The 26,838-nt window shown below is 50.7% G+C and overlaps 1 protein-coding gene across 4 annotated transcripts in view; it reads right to left on the reverse strand.

The window, feature by feature from the left end:
* Positions 1-26,838, reverse strand: part of EPB41L1 (erythrocyte membrane protein band 4.1-like 1) — a 138,909-nt gene that overhangs the window by 11,888 nt on the left and 100,183 nt on the right. The window contains exons 12-17 of one of the 4 annotated variants that reach the window (XM_011929118.1): positions 23,545-23,693; positions 22,538-22,573; positions 19,860-20,042; positions 8,231-8,641; positions 5,723-5,827; positions 3,656-3,736 (exon numbers count right to left, since the gene is read on the reverse strand). In XM_011929118.1, the coding sequence (XP_011784508.1) occupies positions 3,656-3,736; positions 5,723-5,827; positions 8,231-8,641; positions 19,860-20,042; positions 22,538-22,573; positions 23,545-23,693 (965 nt within the window). Of the gene's footprint in view, positions 1-3,655; positions 3,740-5,722; positions 5,828-8,230; positions 8,642-19,859; positions 20,043-22,537; positions 22,574-23,544; positions 23,694-26,838 lie in introns of all 4 variants that reach the window. The other 3 variants (XM_011929121.1, XM_011929119.1, XM_011929120.1) reach the window with 3 other exon arrangements.

The following is a 26,838-nucleotide window of genomic DNA, read 5'->3' on the forward strand; positions in this document are numbered from 1 at the left end:
TGCCCTTGGGAATCTTTCCCTTCAAACAGCTTTCTTGGCCCTACCTTAAAATCTAACTGCTAGATCTTCCTAGAATTGTCCCCGGACTTATTGCTCCTGATCTGGCCAGGGCCAGCTGCCTGCTTCTACTTCCTACTTTCTGCACCATCTCAGGGCTCAGCCTTGTCTGTCCAGAGACCCAGAACTGTGTCCATTCTGCAGGTCCTCAGTGGCCTGACCTCTTGTTCTGGTCCGGGCATGGCACTAGATCTGGACTTCTGCCTACCAAGGGGCAGGTGAGAACAGAAACTCACTGACTTTCCCCTGCCGCTCCCACACCTGTATCCAGCTGAGGCTGCCAGCAGCCTGGTTCTTTGGTACTGTACCACAAGGCACGTTCCCAGATGCACCTGCAGTTCCAGAATGTGGCCCAGCAGCAGGCTTTCCAAGGGCAGCTTCTGGGCTCAATGCTTCCTTTCCCCTTAACAGACACTAACCCCTCTGAATCCTAGCATCATTCTGGGAAGTTCTTCCTTAAAGCCTCTTATTCTCTCATTGTTCTGTCTTTCCCAGGGCAAAGCCTCACCTCCACCTTCACACTGAAAACAGAGGCCACCACTAGGGACATCATTCAAAACAAGGCACCCTCTGCTCCTCCTTTCCTCTCCTGTATCCTTGGCCAGTCCCATCACCTGCCTCTAGGAGGAGCAGTTCCTCTCCCTGACCAAGGCAAACTCAGCCCTCTCTCCCTCCACATTCAGGCTCTCCTCACTTGCCACCCACTCTCTGGGCCACCTCGGCCACTCAACAGCCTCTGCTGCCTCATGGAAGTCAAAGTCCCCTATCCCTTCACCTGCAGCCCAGATCTTTCTTGGACCCTAGGCCTTTAAAACCGGTTGTGTCCTAGACATTTTCCCCTGGAAATGTTCCACAGGCACCTCAGATTCCTCCGATCTCGAACGGAATTCACTGCTTCTTCCACTTCCAACACATGCTTGTCATTAAAGAGCACTTTCCCCCAGTGCTCTGTTTATATCAGCAGAGGAATCAGCTGGAGGGCTTGAAAAAACACACACTGCTGGGCCCCACCCTAGAGTTTCCGAGTCAATAGGTCTAAGGAGGAGCCCAAAGGACCTGCCTTGCTAACAGGTTCCTGGAACCACATTTTGAGAACCACTGGTTAGTGAACAGTGTCACGAGCTCATCTTTCCTCTTGTCCCCTGAACATTCCTACCAACGACCAAATCCTGGGCTTTCCTCCCTCCAGGCATCCTTTAACTCTGACCCCTTCTCTGCATCCACCTCCTTGCACTCCAGCCCCAACCCAGTCTGGGCACCAACGTCTAAGCTGGTTCCCTGCCTTCTCTCTCTGTCTCTCCCAGTGGCATGTGGGCCCCAGACCTCAGGGATGTTCCCTTCTTCAGCTGGATTCACAGTGGCTGGTACAGAACTGTACACATCATGGGTGTTCAGTCAACACTTGTGGAAGGAAAGAGAGAGAGAGAAGGAGGGAAGAATTTTTTGCTCAAGTCCCTCATCCACAGAGGTTGCTAGAATAATCTTTCTAAAACACAGAAACACATATCTGATGACATCATGTCCCTAAAAATTTAAGTGATTCCCCATTGTCTGCACGACAGTTTGAATTTGGTATATGACATCTAAGGCCCATCAAGCTCTGGTCTAGACTTCCTTTCTAGCTCTTCACCCCCGACTCCTCCTCCATATGCTTGACATCTGGCTTTCTTGACCACTGCCCCTTCCCCAAATGCTATGCTTCTTCCCTTCTGCCCTTTGCACTTGCTTTTCCCACTGTCTAGAATGCCTTTCCCCAGGACTGTACCTTAACTTATCCTTCAAGCATAGCTCACTCAAATGTCCCTGCCTAGAGAAAGCCTTTCCTGGCTTCTCCTGGCAGAGCTGTCACCCAATAGCTGCTTTCCTGGTGGCCCCTAGGAGAGTGTTATTACCCTATCCCATGAAGGTAGGAAAGAAGTAACTGCAGCTCACATCTTCAGACCACTTACTATGTGCCAGGCACTGTTCTCGGGGCTTTGCACAGATTGCTTTGGTTCCCCCTTACATCAACCCTTTGAGGTCATGCTATTACTGCCCTCTACCCCCACCCATTTTACAGAAGTGAAAACTGAGGCTTGGAGAGGTTCAGGTGCCTTGCCCAAGGTCATCCAGCCAGGAAGTGGGACAGCTGGGCCTTGTTCTCCACTGTATGCCCAGAACCTAAATACACGGGCACAGCACATTAAAGGTGCTCATGACGGTCATTTGAATGAATGAATCCCAGCAGGCAGTATAGTTTCTTCAACTGTATCCCCCATACCAGGCAGATAGTAGAGACTAATAAATGTTTTTGGAACAAATGAATGAATGGATGGATGGATGGATGAGTAAATGAATGGTATAAGTGCCTGCTCGCCATACGCATGGATTTAAATTTAGCCCTACAAGCATCCCAATGACACGTGGTGAAGGACTGAGGGGAGAGGAGGAACTGAGTGACCAGGGAAAGATGTGCAAGCTGGTAACTAGTTTGAACTTATTGATCTTAAAATTTCTGTGTATTCAAAACCTACCTGCTGGCTAGTCTAGATTAATGGAATTCCCTTCCTATGTATATGTCAGGGGGTTGGCAAGAAAAAGCATTTGAAAACAACTTCTCAGTGGCTCAAGATAGATCTGGCTCCAGCACTGCTACCTTTCCTAGCCCGAGTAGCGGCCGCAACCGCAGCCCCAACCCCGTGTGGCGGATGTTCACAATGGTCAGGATTAAGGGAGCAGAGCAGAGTGGCTGGGGTTGAAAGTGGGGCTCCTGGTGTTAGAATGCCTGTGGATAACCTGCCACTACCACTTATTAATTGTGTGACCTTGGGTAAGTCGCTTTACCTCTCTGAACTTCAGTTTCCTCATCTGTAAAGGTTGTGGAGGGAAGAGCATCCACTGAGATGATCCACTCAGGAGTCTCGGCACATTGCCTGGAACCACAACCTGTGTGCCGAATGCTATCTGTTCTGTTTAATCATGAAAGGATCTAGTATTGCCGGGGTCTCTTAAGAACTGTAGAATGGGGATTACTGCCATTTTACAGATGAGGACACCTGAGGCCAAGGGTCTTCCTTCATGGGTCAGACAGCAAATAAGTAGCAGAACCATGAGGTCCCTCAATGAGGGGGGGGGGTTCCAAAAATCCTGTTCCAACTTAGGGTCACCGCACGCCATCTACTGACCAAGGCAAGGAAGTGGTCTAAGACACGAGACAATGTGCAGCCACCAGGATGGGTCCACAGGAAGGACTCCAGCCTCACCTTCAGAGTGGAGGTGAGATGAGCCAATGAAATCTCAGTGCAAGATGAGATTCGTGGGTGCCAATAACCAAAGAGGACCATCCTCTCTCTCTCCCTGCCGCAGCTGAGATGGTCTAGATAACTGACACTCAGGGATTCCACCACCCACATTACTCACTTTGGAAAACTGAGGCCTGTCTCTATGTCCTGTGGCAACTAAAGCCCCAGACAATAAACAGCTGACTTATGCCCCATGCCTGATGCAGCAAGGGTAGCTCACAACTTCCTGAATCAGCCAGGTGATGTTAGCTTGTTCGCTGGCTGTTTGGCGGGGCAGGGGGCTGGTCAGAGAGGGAAGCCTCCTGGGTTCAACTTACCATGGTGGTCGATATGGTCTCCGTGGTGATGGAGGGAGTGGTTGCTATGAACTCCCTCCCCACTGAGGCACTCCCATCAACCTGCTGACCAGAGGAGGAGTCGTTAGAGCTGGGGAGAGCCGGGTACACCTGCAGCATCTGTCACCTGGGCTCATGGCCTCCCAGTTACAAAGTGACAGGCTGTGTGAGTGAACATCACTGGCAGGGGGCTGCACACAGACCAAACCACAGAGGTGCAACAGGCCCTCATCACATTTCAACCAGTGTATCTGATAAAGAAAAAATAATTTCAGACTATCTGGCAAATTCTATCCAAATTACAATGAGTGTGATCTTTGACCTAGCCATCTCTAGGAACTGACTCTTTGGATATAACCTTTGAAAAGCTCGCCAAGAAGTACCAGCAAGGAAATTCACGGCAGCGCTGATCATGAATTGCACAAAACAAAAACAACCATAAGGCACGCCATTGGGAGACAGTGAAGTAAATCAAGATTTGCCTCCTAAGTGAGATGAACAAGAGTAAGGTGGGTCTATGTAGGCCAACAAGGAGTGATCTCCAAAATAATTACTAAGAAGAAAAGTAAGGTGTAAGAAAATGATCGCTTCTGCATAAACATTGTTAAGTATATAGAGATGTAGGTATCTGTGTTGGAATAGGCTTATATTTTTTTCTGGGTGGTAATACAAGAAAAATCCCATTTTGTTCTGCTTGAATTGTATAACTATAAACTTTTTTTTGTTGTTTTGTTTTTATGTCGATAAGGGTTACTGGGCTGTGGGATCTAGGGCCAATTTTAGTTTCTTTATACTTTTCTGTGGGAAAACACAACAGAAACACGTGTTACTAAAACAAAACAGGTCAGGGGGAAAAGCAGCTTGCCCAAGGTCACACAGCTCATCAGAACTCAAGAGTCCTGATCTGTAGTAGGCGGCCTCATAAACTCCTACCATCATTATAAAAGTGGGAGAAAAAATTCTGGAAACAAAAGAATTGCCCATGTTGTATTGGTTTATGTCTTATTTCAGTTTTCTCTTTGTCTCTCTTTTTTTCCCCGTCACCCAAGCTGGAATGCAGTGGTGCAATCCTAGCTCATAGTTCACTGCAACCTCGACCTCCTGGGCTCAGGCGATCTTCCTACATCAGCCTCCCGAGTGGCTGGGACTACAGGCATGTGCTACCACACCCAGCTAATTTTCGTATTTTTTGTAGAGATGGGGTCTCACTATATTGCCCCGGCTGGTCTTGTACTCCTGGGCTCAAGCGATCTGCCTGCCTCGGCCTCACAAAGTGCTGAGATTACAGGTGTGAGCCACTGTGCCTGGTCTTATTTCAGTTCTTGAGAAAAAGGTTAGCCTCAGAGCCAAAAAGCTCCTAGCATTGTAGCTCTTCTGGCCAGGAAAAACCAAGAGGGCATCTATCAGTCCCTCAATCTTAATTTCCTAAGTCTAAAAAGCACGGAAGGAGTGCAGGGAATGGATTGGAAGTGGTGGACCTGTGCCTATGCCTGATAGCTTTCTCCAGGTGGTCAGGGTGCTGCTTCTTGTCAAGACACATGATCTTTGGTTTTCTTCTTTCACTTTGTTCATTCTACTGATCTGATGTGGAACTCTAATGCATAAAAAATGACCCAAGGTGAGCTGTTCTGACTGAAGCTGAATTGGGATCTCTCCCTCTTCTCTCCCCAAGCAGCTCCTGGGATACCTCAAGAAACCTCTCCAACTCCTTGAAGCAATATGAACATCAAGGTCCCAATCCACTAGCCAGTACAGTCCTCCCAATATGCCCAGGAGGAAGGGGTAGACAGGGTCATTCCTATTTTATGGATGGCTAAATGGAGGCTTTAAGAGGTATGGTCTACCCAGGACAAGAACCTGCTTTACCCGTCACCCCTTCCCAGAGTTCAGGGAGGACACTGAGGCACAGAAGAGCATCAGGATTAAAATGTGGGTTCCAGGGAAGCTGAGATTAAAAGGGTTGGCCAAGGGGTTTGGCCACAGCAGTGGGGACCCTACCACCAAATGCCCAATACCTGTGCTTAGGGTACATTGGAAGGCACAGGTTACCTGGGTGTTATCCATAGCGGAGACTCTGGTCTGCAGTACGGCCTCCGGCTCAATCTTCTTTCTAATGGCCAGACTGCTGACAGTCATGGTTTCCGTTTTCACGGGCTGTAGGAAAAGGAGGGAGAATGCTCTGTAACTGAAACCGTAGCATGACCCTTGCTCACAGGCAATTGCAGTGTGGGGTCTGCAGGCTATCTCCTATCCCCACAGCTGGCCATATTTCTGGAAAGGTACTCAGGTCCGGGTAAAAGAGACGTGGTGTGATATCATAGACAAATAGCCTGCGAGAAGAGCCAGGACCATCACCAGGACCAGGTAGGCCTGCCCTGTGCCCCTGTGCCACACACCCTCATGGTGGCTATAAGTTGTTTTTTAGGCTACTATTAGAACATCTACCATTTTATTAACATACTATATGCCAGGCCCCAGGCTAAATGTTTTGCTTGTATACATAATGTCAACGAATCCTGAATGACTTCACTGGTGAGCTCACCACCTCTCAGCTGCGTCAGCCGAACTCTTTTTTTTTCTTTTTTATTCTCTCTTTTTTTTTTTTTTTTTTTGAGACAGAGTCTCCCTTTGTCGCCCAGGCTGGAGTGCGATGGTGCGATCTCGGCTCAGTGTAACCTCTGCCTCCCAGGTTCAAGTGATTCTCCTGCCTCAGCTTCCCAGGTAGCTGGCACTACAGGCCCAAGCCACCACACCCAGCTAACTTTTGTATTTTTAGTAGAGACAGGGTTTCACCATGTTGGCCAGGCTATTCTTGAACCCCTGACCTCAAGTGATCCACCTGCCTCAGCCTCCCAGACTGCTGGGATTACAGGTGTGATCCACTGCATCCAGCCTGAACTCTTCTTTAGAGCAAGAACCACATATGCTTGGAGGCCTGCAACACCCAGGCAGGAGATGTCAATGAGTGAAGAGGGTTTGTTGAGGACTGGGGTGAAGTAGAGAGTATGTGGGGTCCATTTGGGTATGGCCAGCTGTGACTATGACCTTTGAGCGTCTGATTTTTTTTTTTTTTTTTGAGATGGAGTCTTGCTCTGTTGCTCAGGCTGGAGTGCAATGGCGCAATCTCAGCTCACTGCAACCTCTGCCTCCCGAGTTCAAGTGATTCTCCTGCCCCCGAGTAGTTGGGATTACAGGTGGGTGCCACCACACCCAGCTAATTTTTGTATTTTTAGTAGAGACAAGGTTTCACCATGTTAGTCAGGGTGGTCTCGAACTCCTGACCTCAGGTGATCTACCTGCCTTGGCCTCCCAAAGTGCTGGGATTACAGGTGTGAACCACTGTGCCCAGCTGGTTTTGTTTTCTTTTTCTTGTTTTGTTTTTAAGAGACAAGGTCTCACTCTGTCATCCAGGCTGGAGTGCAGTGGCATGATCAAAGCTCACTGTAGCCTCGAACTCCTGGGCTCAAGTGATCCCCCCTGCCTTCTTGCCTCAGCTCCTGAGTAGCTGGGATTACAGGCACAAGCCACCGTGCCTGGCTGAAGGGGATTCTTACAGATGGTTGCAACCCTGTAACCCAGCCATTCATCCAGTTAATCATCTATTAGTGCCTAGTATATGCCAGGCCTTGAGGAGCTGCCACCTGGTAGGAGAGCAGGCTCGTCAGCCACTGACCTGACCGCTTTGGATAGTGCTGGAGCATAGGCATTACAGGGCAAGGGGGTAAGGGGGCAATACTTCTGCCCAGGGTGGTCAGGAAAGCAAGCCCCTGCTGGGAAACTGACATTTGAACTTGGTCCTGGAACATGATAGGTTTGTAAGGCACCGAAAGGGAGAAAAAAAACCTGCCCAGAGAGTATAGCATGAAGTGAGAGCCCGGAGTGGCTAAGCTCGTATGTCAATGCTGGGAACGTTGGGGAAAGGAGAATGTAGGAGGGAGCCTGGGTCTAAAAGAGATGAGGGGGCAAAGGAATGATATGGGCAGATGTGCCTTAGAGAAATCCCTTCACAGCTCTGCAGAGGAGACCACAGAGAGGCCCAGAGACAGTCTGTCCCTCCTCAATGACCACATTTCCTCTCTTCCAGGAGCTTCCATTACCACCCTGAGACCCCAGGGCCAGATGGATTTAAACTGCTTCCCCTTCCCTGGGAAGCCCAGACTCCACAGAGACGAGCCTGGGCCTGGATCAGGAAAAACCATTCAGCTTTCAGACCAGGCTGCAGGAGCCCCCAAGAGTCCAGAGACGCATGCTCTCTGCAGGTGCCATGCAACACAGGTGGGGGTGGGGGGGTCAAGTAAGACCAGACTACCTGTCATCGCTCGACCTCAGCAAGCAATGGGGTCACAGGGTTAAAATGCCAAGGAGCGCGTGTTAGGGGTAAACCGAGATGGCAAACATGCGAGCACAGAACCATGCTGTTCTGAGGAGGGGCAGTCATGCAACACGAGACAGAGCTTCAGGCTGCAGGCTGGGTGCTCGGTCTTCTCACAGGTAGTCCGGGGCCCTGTGAGCATGCGGTGCCCAGCGGGCCCGGCTCTTGAGGAAGCTCCACTGTACCTCAAACTGGGGCATATCCGGAGTGGAGCAGGCCCCTCGATCCGGGCTGTCCTCAATGCCCCCAGACTCATCATCCTGGCTGGTGGCCCCCTTGTTAAGATCCCGGGAGAACACCAGGCCCTCAGTGTCTGAGTCGCTTTTGTCCCGGTCAAGCTCAGGCAGGCTGCGGGAGAAGTCTTCGAAGGCGCTGCCGTGGTAGTCACCAATGACCGTGAAGTCCACCTCAGCCTCCAGGCTGGACGTAGAGCTGACCGTGATGCTGGAGCACTTGCGCTCAATGGCCAGGTGGTTGTCCTTCAGGAACACCGTGTCCCTCTCCTGCTCCTGGTCCTCATCGCCTGTGTCACTCTCTGGGGCCCGGGGACGTGGTGGTTTGACTTTCTCCTCGGAGCCCTCCCTCAGCCCTGCTCTCTATGGCCAGATAAAATCAAACGAATGGGGATGTGGGGTGGGGAGAGAGAGAGAAAGAGAAATCAAGATGGTGAATGTCAGGAGAAATCTCGGGGCTGTGTTGACATCCCGAATGGAAGAGCAGACCAGGAAACGAAAAACACCCCAGGAAAGGTTCCTTGAAATCATAACAAGCTTAAAAAAACCAAAAACGACTCAAGAGTGGAGATGCCCCTTTCTGAGGGTCTCACACTGATGGCACAAGCAAGTACAAAGCAAACGTCCTGCCAGTGAGTCCTGGACAGGAGGCTCCATCCAAGGGTATTGGATCTGGGAGCTTATTGGAAGCAGCATTGCACGAACGGCAGGGATGGAAGCCCGGACCCCAGGCCCATCCGTGCAGGCGGGCGTTGAGAAACAGAAACTAAGGAGGGAGATCCAGGGATTCAGGGAGACCCAGGAAGGGAAGGCAGAGAGGTTGGAGCCAAGAGCTTTGAGGAACAAAAGAGGAAGCCAACATGTTTGTCAATTCCACTGAGTCTCCGGGGGAGTCAGCATCTACTAGAGAGAAGAGCAATTTGGGGTCAGGCCTTTTGGGCACGAGCTTCTTGGGAGCTGAGTGCTACGCTGGCTCTACCCTGAGCTCCATGAGTAGACCACGGGCAGGTCAGAGAGTAGAGGCTCTGGTCCCATCAGTGTAATTGACAACAGCGGGCCAAGGCAGTGCCTCGGGGAACCAGCAACTCTTGTCCGACATACATACCTCTCAACTGGCCTGTCAGGGATTAAACACCACACACACATTTTTGGCTGGTTCATGACATCCTTTTTAAAGACCAACCTAATACCCATGAAAGATTTGTAAAGAACTTGGCTTCTGGTTCTAGGGATTCAGTGGGCTTAGACATTCACTTGCTAAGCGAGCCTCCATTTAGCCAGTTTCTGGAAGGTTGAGAGGTGTGAAGGAGACATTCCAGACAAGCCAGAGTTGAGCAGCACAAGAGGTGCTGCCACAGCAGGTGGGAACCTAAGGCAGTGATGCATCCTGGCCAGGTGAAGGTGACCGGGTCATCAGGGCACAGAGGGGCTGCAGAGACCTGAGGGCCCAAGGGGCTGGTGAATCTCAGGCGCCCCCCCTTCCCAGGGGTGTTGGCTGCTAAGTTGGTGGAGTGCTTCTCTTCCCTGACCACATCTCCGGATTTGTTCTGGATTAGAGAAGACAGTTAGTCTTAAGGAGGCAGAAAGAAACTTGGCACTGGGACTGAGAGGGAACCAGAAGCGAAGGATGGAAACCTCTGGACTGTCAGTTTTCCCAAGGCGGGAGAACCAGGGATGGGAAAGGATGAAGAAAGATCGCTGGACAAGCCAAGCAAGGTAGGCAGGAACCCAGCGGGTAGGAGCAGCAAGGCAAAGCAGGTGTGTCATTTGCTGGTGATGGCGCCACCTTCTCCATGGGGGTTGTGTGACCCTCTAGGCACCAGGTCACACCAAAAGCTGAGGGTCTTTGTGGCCAAGCTAACATGGGCCAAGCAGAGAAGCCCATCATTCAGCCTGAGCTACACCCAGGCCCATTTAGGGAAAAAACTCACAGGGATGGATAAGCAGCCTCTGATTGCAGTAATGACGAGGGGCCACTGAAACATGCTTCTAAAAACTACAGAGCATGCGGCCAGCCCCCATGGGTGGGGAGCAGCGGTGGGGGCGGGGGCTCACGCGGCCAGTTACCCCAGTTCCAGTAGCTTCTGCCAGTGTGGTTTCACAGCCCGAATCGGGGGACACGGGCTCTAGTTCTGTGCGTGCTTCCTGGTAGGATGCAGAAGTGTCCTCCCTGAAGTGTCTGGTAGCCAGAGGCATCACTGTAGAATGTGTGGTTTTGGAGCTAGCAAAGTCCCCTGGGGGCTGGAGTTGGGTGAAGCCCAGGTCTGAGAGCGTACTCCACTGCTGCTCTGCCTGTCCCGCGGGGGCCTCTGAAGACAAGTCATTTGGAAGGGCCCTTGCTTCACCCTCGCTTGTTCGGCGAGTTTCAGCTCCATGGGTCTCAAATATCCGAATTTTATTGGCCACTGAGGTCTTGCTAATATCTTCTATGGAGCCCTCTTGGACCCCCACCTGGAAAGAGGTCATCTCCCTCTTTCCAGAGAGGGAGGGAACTGGAGGGAACCCCAACCCCAGAGGTATGCGCCCCTCAGCTTCTTCAGGGACTACTCTGGGCTTTCTGCTGGTGATGGAAGGAGGCCTGCGCTCACTTCCTATGGCAGGGGACACCACAAACCCTACTTGGTCCTTGGACTCGGGGCTGGCTTTCAAAAGATGGACATGTCTAAGAAAGGGCTCCCTGAGCTCCGAAGGCTCCCTTGACCCATGGGAGGTTGGGCTTGGAGAAGCTTCCTCCAGAGCGGCCATGTCCTCAGAGTGACCAGGGGAGGCCGGCAGGGGGATGATCACCTCCATGTGAAGAAATGCTGAGGCCTCACGGTCCTTCAGCTCAGCCCCTCCTTTCTGGATGGGAACCACTCCCCTCTCTTTGGGCGGGAAGTTGCCTCTGCCTGGTTTGGCTGGCTTCCTGACATTCAGAGGGATGGCCTGAGGGAGGGCGCAGGTCTGGGGTTCGGGATGCACACCGCATCCTCTGTGAGGAGGGTGTTTCTTCAGTTCCTCTGTGGGACTTTCCTCAGCCTTTCCCAGCAAATCTCCACTCACAGGGGCCCCTTCCTCTCGGGTTGCGCTAGCTGTTGGGTGGGGAAACTCTCCTTCCACTCTCCACTGTGCATCTTCCCAGCCTTCAGCAAATGCCTGTCCTGCAGTAGGTCCCTTCAGGTCACCAGGTCCTCTATGGTTCTTGGGGGTCTCTGCCCCTTCCTCTAGGGAAGCCATGTGGGCTTCGTCCTTGCTCCTGCTGGAAACAGCAGCAGAAACCCTCAGGTCTGAGGAATTTAGCACCGGTCTGGGCTCACCTCCAGGAGGGGCATCCAGGCGCCCTTGTCTCTCCTCCAGGGGTGGAGGGAGGACTTGGTCTTCTGAGTCTTTTTCTTCATAGTTTAAATAGAAGCTCCTCTCTGCAAAGGAGGTATCAGTTTCATCACTCGACTCAGCTCTAGCTTCTACGTGGGCTGGATCCAATAGAAACGACTGGAGTCCTCCCTTGTCGGAGGCTGGAGAGAGGATGTCCACCTCTGCTGGCCTGGTCCCTGAAGCAGTGGGTCTCCCACAAGTGTGGGGCTCCTCCAGCCCCTTCCTCAGCTCTGTCTGGCCCTCCGGCTGACCATGTGACATGCAGTGGTTCCTGATGATTGCCTCTCTGGTGTCTGCCCTGAGCTTGGAGCCCTTGAGGAGCTTTTCTGTCAATGTGCGGCCAGAAGACAGGGCAGCCCCTCCTGGGCTTTCCCTGATCCAGGGGCTTTCCTCCCCGACTGACTCAAAGTCTTCAGGACTTGCAATCATTCTTCCTCGTTGCTGGGTGTTTGCTCTTCTGGTTCCCACCATTTCTTCTGTGGCCACTTCCACTTTGAACTTGTCCACCAAAACGTCTACCTTGGAGAGTCTGCCGTCGGCAAGGATACCAGCAAGGCCTGTCTGCCTTTCTTCCTGATGCATGGTGGTCACTTTTAGGAGACTGAGCTCTTCTGGCCTAGTGTACTGTCTTTCTATAAATACCCAATGCTCTGAACCCTGTGTTTCAATTGGAGCAAGAAGAGTTAACATGAAATATCAGGCACCTAAAGAATGGGTGAGTTTTTCCCTTTGTAAGAGGGGACCAATCTACCACTGAAATGTTTGACTTTGGGACAGCACATCCCCAGAACTGGCTGGGGAGAGGAAGGCATGATGTGCCAGCCATTCTCATCAAGGTCCCTCTTCCCATCAGGTGCTTGATAAATTATTGACCAATTTTCCTCAACCACTACCCCCAACTTGATAAAATGGGATGGGGTCTTATGCCCTCCTCCATGTCAGCCATGGGGAAACGGAGATCCATGGATGGGCCAGGACCCTTCCTCTTCCTCTTTCAATAACATAACTGCCATCGTCAGAGGGGAAAGTCGTTTCCATCACATGGAATCTTTGAATGTTAGAGTCAAAAGTACTCTTACGATGTTATCCAGTCTCATCTCCATATTGTGTAAATGAGGAAACAGGTCTAGAGAAGGTCAGTGACTTGTGCAAGGTCACTGTTAGTAGAGGATAGAGTCAGGAAAAGAAAGCCTGATTTTTGAGGCTGGAGATCTTTGCTAACTTATTTTACAACCACGGAATATAGGTGCCAACTGTGATCTAACGGCAAGTTGAAGGGATGCGTTAAGTTTCACAGGTCACAGCCTGAAATCAAACCTTTCTACGAGGGCTTCTGGGAAGAAAGCAGAGTAGTCGTGGAGATACCACATGGCCAGGTTAGTGCCAGGCACCACAATGGCTTAAACAGCTTGAACGCTGTGGGGTTCAACTCAAAAGAAAAAAATACCAGGGCCCATTCTAATTCTAACAAAACCCATATAAAGAGCAGAAAAGGACTGAATAGAATGCATCAAGGAAGGGAGAGAGGCAAAGATCCAAGCATCGTCGTGCATCAAAAGCACCAGAGGCCAGAGCGGTGGCTCACGCCTATAATCCCAGCACTTTGGTAGGCTGAGGTTGGCGGATCATGAGATCAAGAGATCAAGACCATTCTGGCCAACATGGTGAAACCCCATCTCTACTAAAAATACAAAAAATTAGCTGGACATGGTGGCACACACCTGTAATCCCAGCAACTTGGGAGGCTGAGGCAGGAGAATTGCTTGAACCCAGGAGGCGGAGGTTGCAGTGAGCCGAGAATGTGCCACTGCACTCCAGCCTGGTGACAGAGACTCCGTCTAAAAAAAAAAAAAGGCTGGGCGCAGTGGCTTATGCCTGTAATCCCAGCACTCTGGGAGGCTGAGGCAGGAGAATTGGTTGAATCTGTGGGGCAGAGGTTGCGGTGAGCCAAGATTGCACCATTGCACTCCAGCCTGGCAACAAGAACAAAATTCCATCTCAAAAAAAAAAAAAGCACCAGATCGCAGCACTGTTAGGCCATCTCCCAACAGCCTCTACCTCCCCCCAAGAGTTCTTCAAACAATGCCTGGGAGGGGATGATGGACTTCTCGGACGGTTAGAAAAGCAGGAAGGTAACTGGGTTTTTCATCTTGTGGCCACAGGATCCTTCCCACAAAATTTTAATGGAAGTCCACTATGTGGCAGAAATACAGAGCTGCCCTGGTAAGCTGGGGGTGTGGGAGGCCTTAGTGCCCTGAGGTACCTCCCTCCTTTGAAATCACTGCCCCAACTAGAGCCCCTCCATGATACAGATATGAAAACTGAGACCTGGAGAAGCATCTTGCCCAAGGCCATACAGGGAGCAAGTGGAAAGGCAGGCCTCGAACTCAGTCTCTGACGCCAAGTTCTGTGAAGTGTGTCCTCTCCACCCTACCACGACCACCTCCACAGGGAGATGTGCCCAAAACTGCTCCTGGCAGCAGGAGGGTGAAGGTTTATATGACCTTGGGCTTCTTTTCAGGTTATGACTTGGTGAGGAGTCTGTCAGATCCCATAAGATCTGAAAAATTTTGAAGGCCCAAGAGAGCACCATAAACTCTGTGTTCCCCACTGTGTTTTGAGAAAATCTCTCTGATTGTCAGGGAATCAGAACCCATTAAAATAATCTTGTCCATGGGAAAGCGAGATAAAAGGAAGGGCGAAAGGTCTAGGTAAAGTCTGGGGTGGGTTTCTGAGCTTTTACTTCAGGTCATTAAGCTTTCAGGACCACAGCTCCTGAACCATCCCAAAGGGACGTGCTTTGAGAGCCTATGGAAGCTAGGTCCCTTTGCTCATTTCCTTGAGAAGCAGGTTCCTCCAGCTGCCTCCATTCCAGCTGTACTGACATCATCTGCCTGGTAATAATGGCCAAAGCTAGTCAATGAGCCTCCTTCTGGGACATTCCTGCCCCAATTCTAACTAGCAACTAGGCTAGATAAGCAAGAGTGAGTGGAGCAGGTGCTGGCAGAGAATGAAAAATAAGACTGCATGAAGAAAGGGGAAACGTATAGTGATTGTTAGTTACTGTGTGCCAGGCAATGCCAGCCCTTTGTCTAAGTTATTAAATTTAATCCAAATGGCAACTTGTGATATCATTATCCTTATTTCAGAAGGGGAAACGGTATCCCAGAGGGGAGAGGCCATGTGCAAGATCACATACTGAGCAGCGGGGGACAAAGTAAAACGTAGGATCCTGAAGAGGAAAAGAAGACTGAACAAAAAGAGAAAAACTTCCACGGAACGAAAGCACAGGTGGAGCCATACCCCTGGCCCGAGGGGTTGGCGTGAAAGTCATTCTAACCCGAATCACAATGTTACAGTAGCCCCAGGTAGCCACAGCCCTGCAGCCATTCAAGGCACAGACAGGAAACTCTCCAGCCTGGCTATTCCCCTGACTCCAGGCTGTTCAGGCCCCTCCTGGAGCTCTGGGTCACATTTTGGGGCCTGACTTTTTGTTTTGTTTTGTTTTGTTTTTGAGACCGGAGTTTTGTTCTGTCGTCCAGGCTGGAGTGCAGTGGCATGACCTTGACTCACTGACACAGCCACCTCCCAGGTTCAAGTGATTCTCCTGCCTCAGCCTCCCCAGTAGCTGGGATTACAGGCATGCACCACCATGCTCAGCTTATTATTATTATTGTTACTGTTATTATTACTATTTGTATTTTTAGTAGAGACGGGGTTTCACCATCTTGGCCAGGCGGGTCTTGAACTCCTGACCTCAGGTGATCCGCCCAACTCAGTCTCCCAAAGTGCTGGGATTACAGGCGTGAGCCACCATGCCCAGCTAGGCCTGCCCTTTATAAGAGGAGGGGGTTCAGGATAAGGGGCCCTCCAGAAACCATGTCCTGGGAGAAACTGCGAAGAGAGTGAAGTGTTCTAGGGAAGGGGAGGTGTCCAAGTCTCTGAAGGGCTGGCCTGGAGGAGGATGCAGAGCGGCAGTGGGCACCAGCGGGCAGAATGAGGCCTACAGGCTGCTGATTTGAAAGGGCAGGTTTTAATTCAACACGGAAACTTCCCAATAGTTAATGGGCTGCCGCCAAGGACAGCAAAAGTACCCGCTGTGGAAGAGGCTGGATGGACATTACCAGGAGAATGATGGGGGCGTGGGGTGCAGGTTGTGGGCTCTGCTCCCCAAACAGGCACCTGTCATTGGTCACAGGAGCATCTCTGTGTCCAGGACATCTCTCTGGCCCTGTCCTTGGTATGCTGTTGACTCCTGTCCGATTTCCCTCAAGAGAGTGCGCAGATAGTTTTGTTTTTATTTTTGGAGAAAAATGCATAGAGTAGAAGTATGATTCATGTTTTATCACTTATGTAGCTCATTTATGTCTTTCTTAAAGTTCCAGCATGTTTGCAGCAGCACGGAAGTTTTCTCTGAGAATGGAGAAAGGTACAGGCCCTCAGAGGAGAGCATATGCCAACAGAGGAGCGGCAGATATCGGGGAAGACAGTTCTGCCCAGATGATCACTCAATACCTTCCAACCCTGAGAGTCCATGAAATCCCAGCAGAGGAGGGAGTGCAGCCTCCTGCCTGGGCCTGGATTCTATGCCTAGCATCCATGCAGGGCCACAGGAATTTCAAAAAGCCCTCCACTTGCTGCCGCCCTGGGCATAGAAGCAATGGTCGCCTCATTTCAAACACTTGCCTGACCAATCTCTTTACAACCCTAAGGATACTCCTTAGAGAAAGATGTCCACTTTTGCCTGCCTCTTTGATGGGCCCAAGCTCCAAGGGAGTTCAGAGAAGATGCAGGCAGGAGATGGCTGGAATGTCGTGCCCTAACTAGCCACTGCTAGACTTTATTCAGGCTTCTGAACAGAGACAAGACCTTAAGGCAGAAGGCATCTGGGTGCCATGACCCCTGATCTTAGCATAGAAGCCAAAGCCTGCCTCTAGAGTCGCCTGTCTTACCAGGGCCTGAAAGAGGGAGATCATTCCTGCCTCTCCTTCAAGGCCAAGGCAATGCAGACTGTTCTGTCTTCCCAGAATGGTTGCAGTCCTGTCTCTCCTCAGAAACAAGGGATGAGGGAGGGGCTGGCCCTTTATGGATCTCTGGGATGGGGACATTTCCTTATCACAGCATGGGGACAACATGGGTTACCCATTGCTTCCATCTGCTTGGCAGAATCTGGTACATTCCCCTCACCCCTGAGAAAGGGTTTTCTTAAGACCACAGAGGGTGGTTCTAGGTGGGCAGGAGGAAGGGGCACAGGAAGGTGAAGACAGTAACCTCAGGAGATGCTGCGAGGCTTTTCTGAGTGAACACTTCCAAGCCTGCGGCTGCTCCAGGCTCAGGTGCCAAGTCCTGCTGAGAGATGTCCTGGGTCCTCTGGGACTGCAGGGGAGGCCCAGAGCCAGAGGAAAGGGGAAGAGGGAGGAAGGGAAGGAGAGACAGAGACAGGAAGAGAGGGAGAGAGAAAAAGTAGGAGAGAGAGACACACACACACACACAAAGTCCATAAATAGCCCAGCTTTTTAAGTCCCACATCTTTAGGATTTGTGGATTAGGTCAGGGAGTAGCCACTCTGTGGGGTGAGCTAGGGAGGGACTGCCCTTCTGAGCTACTTAAGGGAGGGAGACCCACAATCAGCCCCAGTGCCCTTCCCCAATGCCCTGCCCATTCTCATTCAGAGATGTTGGAGCCATACCTTTTAGACTCTGGCTCCAGGGCTTCCCTGGATGTCTCTGGCTTAGGCTATGGTTCAGTCCTGCAGTTTGGATTACAACCCCCTTTAAACATTGAAACTTGGCTTTGGCAAATGGGAACAGTTAAAGTTCCCACTGTTTTCCCCTTGGCCCAGGTGAGGCCCAACAATATATGAGGAGGCTGCTAGGAATTCTGGATGACATGGGCATCTTCAGGATACCCCCCACAAAGCTGGTTTTGGCATCAGGGATTCTAGTCACCATCAGCAATAGCCCCATGACTGCCCAGCACCTTCCAGTTGAGAAAGTGCTTTTATATTCATTATTTCACTCCACTTTCCCAACTACCCTATGGAATGACAATTTTGGTCCTCCAAAATGGACTAGGCAATGAGGCTCATAAAGGGGAAGTTACTCACCCAAGGAGCCAGTCAATCCTTGTCTATGGCACCTCCCCATCTCCCAAATCTTCAAAGGCCCCTAAATGCCACGGGAGCCTGTAAGCCAGTTCTGAATGGTCCATAGCTCCAGGGTGAGCTCCTGGACCACAGTTCTTTCCAGCAGTGGACTATACTTCTTGGGGCTGAGCGGGGCTGGGAGGTGGAGCAGATTCTACCTTTTAGTAAGACCCATCTTCTAGCAGTTCCAGCTATCACCAGCAGGTGGGGCACACCCTACACCAGGCTACACTGAGACACTCCAGAGCTCTAGACCCCACTTCCCAGGGCTCATCTTCCCCTTCTCTTCTGGAGACTCACTCTTTCAGTAGCCTCTGCATTCCACCTCACCCACAGCCAGGCTAAGCCTGGCGAGCCCACATCAGGATTGATTAGAGGCCACACTGAAGGGCAGAAGGGGGTGCTGTTCACTGGCTCACTAGACCAGCCCCCGCCACCCAGTCCAGGGTCTTGCTTGTGCCAGAGGTAAACAGAGGCCCTTCGTGGATGCAGAGGTCTGCCATTCTTTCACGGCGCCAGCCTTAAAGGCCCCCAAAGCATCCCTAATTCTGTGACTCACCAACCAGAAAGCCAACCCAGTAGCTCTCTCTGGACTTATGCCTCACTAGACAAAGCCGTCTGTTATCTGGCAGGTTCAGGCCATGGGTAGCACTGATCCAATAAAATGCTCTGCTAATTAGATTATGGGTGCATCACCAATTTTCAAAACATTAGAAGGCAGCACACATACAATTGACTCTCTACCTGGTCTTTATGTGATTTGGTCTTGCTCCTAGGCAGCTGTGATTTAATAGCAAATACAATAGCCTGGGTCACAAGAAAATTGGGTTCTGGCTCCTCTTCCATCAGCTATGACACTGAATAAGTCCTTCCTCTTTCTGGGTCTCAGTGCCCCTATCTGTAAAATGAAGGTTCTGATCAGGTTCCCAGGGCCCTTTCAACTTTTATTTTATTTAGGAAAGGGGAATTTTATTTGTTAAAGAAAAGTCATCTGTGAATGCCTCTAGTTAAATTAGTATGCTTGACTTCAACACTTTGGACTGAAACATACTTTCTTTATCCTGATTTGAAGTTAACCTCCTCTGTGGAAAAGTCTGGAACTCTCAAGTGAAACAATAACTCACACTGCACATCGAGGTACTCTGCTACTCCCTCTATGTGCGTTATCTTGTTTAATCCTTACAACATTCCCATGAAGTAGGCGCTTTTATTATCTCTACCCAACGAGTCTCAGAGAGGTTAAGTAACAAGCCCAAAGTCATCCAGCTAGCAGGCAGCGGAGCCAACATTTAAACCCAGGCAGTGTAAGTATACACCACAATTGGATTTCAGACCAGTAAGCAATAGCTTCAGGGAGAAAACACCTAAGTATAAACTGGGGTAAATATCGCCAAGATTTAGCAAGGGCTAAAAATACGGACTTGAGAGTCTAAATGCAGGGCTTCCCCAAATCCTAACTTCATCTCTTCTTCAATCGAGAAAACACCCCACGCTTTCCACTCAGAAAGGCAGGTCATGTGAGATGCTTTTCTGAAGCCTCAGAAGCAGGTCTGATTTCTGTGACGGGCCCATTCCCCTCCAGTGGGCTCCGAAGCCCCTTTCAGGAGGGACCACTCCCCAATCTGTGTTTTCACAATAGGCACAACAGGGTCTAGTTCTGGATACAGCTATTGGGATTCTCAAAATGTAGTGCACATGAAAAGCCTCGGCAGCACTTGTCCAAATGCCGATGCCAGCACTGAGTTCAAATATCTGCTTCAGTAGGTCTGGGCTGGGGCCCTGAAACCTGCATTTCTAACCAGCACCCCTTCCCCATTATACTCGGGCTGATGGAAGGGAAGTACACTAAGCTTCCATGAGTCTTGAGTTTTTCATGTTTTAAGTTAGTCTCCAGGACCCAGGATTCCAAGATTTAGTGAATTCATCTCCCTCAGCCTAACCTACCACCCTCTCCATCCCCACCAGCCCCTAAGCAGCAATGGGGGAAGCATACTGGTGTGGAGGATGAATGTAAGTCAAGACGTAGCAACCCAATGCCTCTTTACCCAAGGCCCCTATCGAGGGGTTCAGGGTGACACCTACCTCATTGGCTTTCTCAGGGGTGCCCTTGGGGGAGGGGGAGGCAGGGGAGGAGGGCAGCCTGCGCTCCCGTTCCCAGTCTCGATCCCGGTGGATGAGTTTGCTGTTGGGCTCCTTCAGGGTCCTCTTGAGCTCATTGATGCTGGCCTGGTGCTTCAGCAAGACGTCCTCTGGCTTGTCTAAGAACTAGGGATAGATGGAGAGGGTGGTGGTGTTAGGGGAACAGCTCCAAGTGGGGGATGCAGGGTGCAGGGATGATGGCAGCAGTCACCATCACCACCCTCCACCAGCAACGTGATTCCCACTCTGACCTGTGTCGCCCTCATGGCAGCCCCAGAGGCCAACCAGGGCAAGGAGAACTACCCCAACAGGTGTACATCCCAAGGCACAGAGCACTGAAGATGAAAAAGAGGAGACGTCTAGTCAAGCCACCTTTGCTTCTCCTTTGCCTGGCTCTACAGCCTCTGAACAGCCAAACTCTACCCAAAGCCCACAGGTCTGGGTGAGTTCCCTTTGGTGCTACAAGCCCAGTCTTAGTCACAGAGGTGATTTCCCTCTGGTTACAACCACAGCATAACAGGCAGCAACTGCCAGAGAGCTATAATAACTCACTAATCCTGTTCACTGGGCTGCTCTGGCTCATTCAGGGGCCTCCTAGATCCCTCCTGGATCCCAGTGTCCACTTGCTGGCCAAGACTTGGGCCACTATACTTAGCAGGATGTCCAGTCTGGGCCCCTCCTAGCCCAACACGCACAACTGCTCAGGCCCTGGGGAGGCCCACAGTACAGATCCTCCTCAAGCCAGGGACATCCAGAGAAATGGCCAAGCTCCCACACTAGAGACCAGGGGAGTCTAGTCTCCTCTGTGATGGGCCACTACCTTCCCCAGCCACCCTGGACCTTCCAGATAACTTTCAGGCACTGACTCACCAATAGCAGACAGGGTGAGATATAGCCAGATAGAGAAACTAGAATGCTGTAGAGTGTTCGGGAAGATTAGGAGAATTAGAGACCAGGAAGAAGAATGGTAAGTCCCACGGCTGGACATAAGAATTGAGCCAAGTATAGCTGGAGTTGTAGGATTCTAACTATACAGGTAGTGTTCCCCATTAAACTACCAAGTCTGTGCTCAAGTTAGTGCAGCATGACAGAGTCATCTCCTTAGGTCAAGGGAGGACGAGCTTTGTGCAGGAGCTGGCAGGGACCTGCCAAAGCTGTTTATCTGGCTACTTCTGGGGCAAAGTGGTGGCTGGCAGCCCAAGGACCCTTATCTGTAAGACTGTTTGAAAATTCATGTTAACTCAATTCAGGACAAGAAATGGACAATCTCAGCTTATTAAAGTCAGATCAGGTAATTCTGGAAGAACCGCTGGAAGGTAAGCTTACCCTTGGACAAAGCTAGAATCTTCCCCTGGGCTCATCTCTGGTACCCAAGGATCCACTATGGCTGACTCCTAAGCTATCTCAGGAAGGAAACCAATCCCAGTGAGGCTCCTGCTTTCCCTCCAGACATTTGTCTGTTCCCTTCCCAAGCTGAGCTGCCCTCGGGACAATGGCTGTCTGAGAAGTCAAACCTGATGGCATTTGCACAGGGAGGAGGTTTGGGCTGCAATGGGTAGTGAGTCCCAACCTGAGATGTGGCTTGTCATCTTCCATTCCAAACCTGCCCCACTGCCTCCATGGGTGTGTCATGTCCTTGAAGGCTACAGGAAGCAGTGGGATCCTGGGATCCTGGGATCCTTAAAGGTTAAGGGCATTGGAGAAACCTAGTCTGAATGCTTTGCTGTGCAGACAGGGGACTGGGGTCTAAGGGGAATTTCCCAAGACCTTCAAAGAGTTGGTGGCAGAAGTGGGGTTGAAACCCAGATCTCAGGACTCCAAGGTAAGGCTCTTCTTATGTCCCAGTCTCTGGCCCTTTCCCTTGGCAGCCCAAGAATAAACCCACTTCTCTTGCAGTTAAAGTTCAGATAAAGAATTAGTGACTGTGTGAGAGACAAGAAGTGGTTAACATGGGAGGAATAATTTGGGGGAAGCAACAAATGGGAAGAAGACAAGGAAAGGAAGAGAAGAGGAGGAGGTTTTTGCCAGAGTTGAGCAGTAGTCAACCCTGCCTGGGGGAGGTGTCGGACTGGAGTTGGGGCAGATGCAGATGTGCTCTGAGGTGCCTCCCTCCCCACCGCAATCCCCACTCCCACATCTGACTGCCAATAGATACAAAAAGAAGCTTGGGGTGAGGACACAGGGGACACAGATGAGATGGAGGCGAGACCAAACAGTGCTGTCGGGGAGGAGATGAATCTAGGGAAGGGGTGGGTGGGGGGAGATGAGATATATGAAAGCACAGAATGGCCTGAAAGAGCTGGTGGTGCAGGTGGGATGGTCAGCAGGTGAGCTGCAAGTATGGAGGACCGGGTGAGCTAGGGAGAGGGTGGGAGGGCTGAGGAAGGAGGGAGAGATGGCCAATTGGCTAGGAGAGTCTAAGAAGGGAGCTAGAGAGATAAGCTTAGTGGGTGGCGGAGTGGGGAGCAAGGGCGGCTGCAGAGGGCGATGGCTCGGGACCAGAGAAGAAGTTGAAGCTGAGATGGTGCCAGGGAAGTGAGCCTGGGATGGACTGTGGGATGGTGACAAATGAGCTGGGGATAGGAAAGGCTGGGTAGGGAGGGACAGGTCGCATGCAGTACCTCCTGCTTGTGTCTCGGCGTGGTTTCCTGCTCCGGCTAGTGGGATGTGGTAGGAGGGAAAGAAAGCAGCAGGGTCAGTAGAGCAGATGGATTAGAGATGCCACGATGGGCTTGGTCCAGCAAGGAGCCCAGAGCACTCACACTCGACCAAGTGGAGGCCAGGGCAGCTGGGTGGGCCACCAGCAGGGCAGTGAGATAGTCAGAAGAAGGTGCAGGCGTGAAGCAGGGCGCTGTCCCAGGAAGGCAGAGAAGGCAACTAGAAGCCAAGTGGGCAGAGCCACACTGGGCAGGTGGGATATGAGAAAGGAGTTTCCTGTCTCTTGCTGTCAGTGGGAGCATGTTCAAGGCCCTGTGCTCACAAGGGAGATGGAAAGAAACCTGCTGAACAACTACACCAAGAGGAAGCTCTCCCTGGCCTGTGCGTGCACACAGCTGTGTGTGTGCATGTTGTTTACACATCGGTGTGCATGGATCTAAGGGTGACGGGTGCATACATATGTTATTAAATGCGTGTGAGGCTGAGGTCATGCACTCCTGCATGAGCATGTACACACAGATACTGGGAGCGTGTGTGTGCACCTGAGTGGGGCATGGGGAAGTAGGAAGGGGACACACTTGAACCTCACACTCCTGAGAGCTGTTGGTGACACCCGGTCATGCTCTGAGGAGGAAGAGAGCAGTGCAGATCCAGATCCCAGTCAAAGGGGCAAATTAAGAGTGTGCAAAAGGAGGCCTGAGTCCTTTAAGGGACAGAGCGGCCCTCTGGAAAAGTAGGGCAAAGCTGGGGAGAGTACAGGGCAGGCAGCATGCCCACCCCCACGCCCACCCCATCCCAGCAAGGGCCAGGTATTGAGAGATGACCCAAAGGCAAGGCTCTGTCCATGGTGGACTCCATAGCAAGGGTGCTTGGCAATAGCTGGGGGCATATGAAGGCCAAGGCCAAGGGTAGACCTCAGGTCAGCCTCCTGATCCCCAGAGCAGAGAGTACGAGAAAGCCAGGCTCCTACCTTTAGCTCCTTGATCTTGGTTGGAGTCCTGACCTCTCCTTCCTCGGCCTCTGACCGTCGCCCCCCAGACTCGCCATCCTCCTCCCGCTTGTCACCATCAGGCCCAGCATCGTGGTTCTCACTGACAGAGGCTGGGCGGGAGAACTCTGCTGAAGTGGGTGGAGATAGCCGGGCAACCATGTGAGACCCCTCCCAGAGAACAGAGAACCAGCCTGGCCCTGCCCAACCACGCCTGGAGTGGAGCCAACTCTTCCACACCCCTCACCCGTTGCCCAGAGGTGTGAAGTAGTACCAGTCACATGGCCGGTAAGTGGCAGACCTGCCTCCCAGCCCAGGACTCCTTCCTGGTTTCTACAGCACTAGAATCTGGGTTCAAATCTCAAATCCATCTCTTCTTGACTGTATGACCTTGGGTAAATTACACAATATTTCTGGGTCTTGGTTTCCTTATCTAGAAGCAGTGCCTGCTCTAGAAAGAGGAGGTGAAGAATGAACAAGCTAATGTATATAAGTACTTATGGAAGAGTGGCTAGCACAGAGTGAGCCTTCCATCAATGGCAGCCCATAAATGTTGCTGTTTTGGTTGTGGTGGTTGTGGTTGAATACTCACCTGATCATTATTTAGCAATACACAAATATTGTGAGATTAGCTTTACTAGTGAAAGCTAAAGTCTTAAGTTTGCAACTAATTTACCTTCTTTATAAATTAGGGAGAATTCAGGGAGATCCCTGCAATAACACCTTTCTCACTCACTGGTATTCCAAAATGCTTTTCTGAATAGGAAAGGAAGGGGTGGAACTAGACTTTGCATCAGGCATTGGGCATAATCTGACTATGCCCATGGATTGTGTCTTGGTGGAAAATAGGCTGAAAAACACGGGTTTAAAATAACCAGAGCTCAGATTATCCTTGGGGTTGGCCTAGATTTTAAAAAGAGGATAATTATCCTTTCTATTCATATACACTCACTTTGCAAAGTACGCATTTATGCATATATTTCATTTGATTTACACAATACCCTGTGTTGATGGCTGGAATGGGACTGACTTATCCCCATTTTACAGAGGATGACTGGAGACGTCAAGCGGGGAAATATCCCACTGGTGACCTTTTGGTGAGTTGGGATAGGGACTGAGGCCTCCTGGCTTAGACTCCATGCTTCTGTTCCTCTCTGATGAGCTTCACTAGCTCCAGGCTAACCTCTGCTGCCTGCCAGAATCTGGGCTTCGTTTGGCCCCTGACATAGTAATGGAAGCTACAGGGGAGGGACCTTTCCCTTTGCATAAACCCCAGTTTTCTATCCTCTGTCTACCCAAGGAGAAGAAGGAGCTTCTTCAGCCTCAGACAAACCCTAGCAGAACTATACATCTTTCAAACATGCACAGGAGTCCTGAGACAGGTCTTACTTTCGTATACCAGAAAAAGTATCAGACTTTCTTGATCACCTGGCAAACTCCTAGGTATCCTTCAAAACCCTGCCCAGTTAGCACCCTTTCTGCAGAGCCCTTTCTGCCCCTTCTAAACTTAATTCCTGCCTCCTCACAGCTGCTCTACATTCTACACATGCTTCTCCCATTGCTTGAACCACAACAAATGCTTACAAACCTGCTATTCTAAGAGCTCCTCAAAGGGAAGGGCCAAACCTATTCACTCTAAATACTATACCCAGGACCCAGCACAAGGCCTGACACACATATAATACTCAGAAAATATAAGTAGAACTAACTTGCCTGGAGGCCTGCCCCAAGGTGTTCTGGGAACATCTACAGTTTCCCCACCCAAGTCCCTACTTCCCACTTTTTTTTTTTTTTTTTTTGAGATGGAGTCTCGCTCTATCGCCAGGCTAGAGTGCAGTGGTACAATCTTGGCTCACTGCAACCTCCGCCTCCCAGGTTCAAGTAATTCTCCTGCCTCAGCCTCCCGAGTAGCTGAGCCTACAGGCGCCTGCCACCATACCCAGCTAATCTTTGTATTTTTAGTACTGATGGGGTTTCACCATGTTGGCCTAGATGGTCTTGATCTCTTGACCTCATGATCCACCCCCCTTGGCCTCTTGAAGTGTTGGGATTACAGGAGTGAGCCATTGTGCCTGGCCTTTTTTTTTTTTTTTTTTTTTTGAGATGGAGTCTCGCTTTGTTGCCCAGGCTGGAGTGCAATAGTGTGATCTCAGCTCACTGCAACCTCCTCCTCTGGGGTCCAAGCAATTCTCCTATTTCAGCCTCCTGAGTAGCTGAGATTACTGGCGCATGCCACCACGCCCGGCTAATTTTTGTATTTTTAGTAGAGACGGGGGTTTCATCATATTGGTTAGGCTGGTCTCGAACTCCTGACCTCAGGTGATCTGCCCACCTTGGCCTCCCAAAGTGCTGGGATTACAGGCATGAGCCACCACGCTCAGCCCCCACTTCCCACCTTTAAGCCACTCTCTACAAACCTAAAAACAATAAAAATGGGTAAAATTTCTTAAGGTGCTACTATATGCCACAGAATATTTTCTAGGCATGATCTCATTTAGTTTTCCCTAGAACACAGCAAAATAGGTAATATTTATTTTGTAGAAGAGGAAACAGGCTCAGGGAGTTACATAAGTTGCTTAAGGTCACCCATCCATTCATTCAGATATTTATGAACCACTTCCAGTGTTCAGAGAACAGCCCACAGTGACTGTCAAGGCCGAGATTTGAACTCAGATCTGCGTAATTCTGAATTTCCCCAGTGTCCCATGTGACTTCTGAACATCACGTACAAACTCGAGTGTGTACGTCCTGGGGAGAGACTTGGGCCCTGAAGGATGCTGATTTAGTAGGTCTGGGGCAGAACCTGGGAATTTTTGTGTTTGACAATCTCACAGGCGACTCTGATGAGACGTGGTTTGTGCACCACATTTTAAGCCCTGTCTGCTTGCTACAGGACTATATAGGGCCAGTTTTCATTGATGTTAAGGGCACCCATCAGCCCAACAGAAATGGAGACAGTGGAGAGTGCCATGTGGTTAGATTGTCAATCAGCCCAGAGCCCAGTAAAACCAAAAGAATGACCAAGAACGATGCCCTGGCCTCCCAGCAGACAAGGCATCATCAGCTCCACACTGCAGTCACAAGACACCATTCCCCTAGTATGATGATGACCAGTGGATCACTAAGCTTCTTGGGTAGGTGGCCCAAATCATATGGCTGAACCTGGGACCCCAAAAGACCACAACTCAGGGAAGTTGTGGGAAATCCAGAGAGTGGTAGTGTCACATCTCAAGTGGAATTGAGCTCTAGGTTGGGACTAAGCCACCAAGAGCTGCC

The sequence above is a fragment of the Colobus angolensis genome, unplaced genomic scaffold (genome assembly GCF_000951035.1).
Source record: "Colobus angolensis palliatus isolate OR3802 unplaced genomic scaffold, Cang.pa_1.0 Scaffold8, whole genome shotgun sequence".
In the NCBI taxonomy this organism is placed as follows: Eukaryota; Metazoa; Chordata; class Mammalia; order Primates; family Cercopithecidae; genus Colobus; species Colobus angolensis.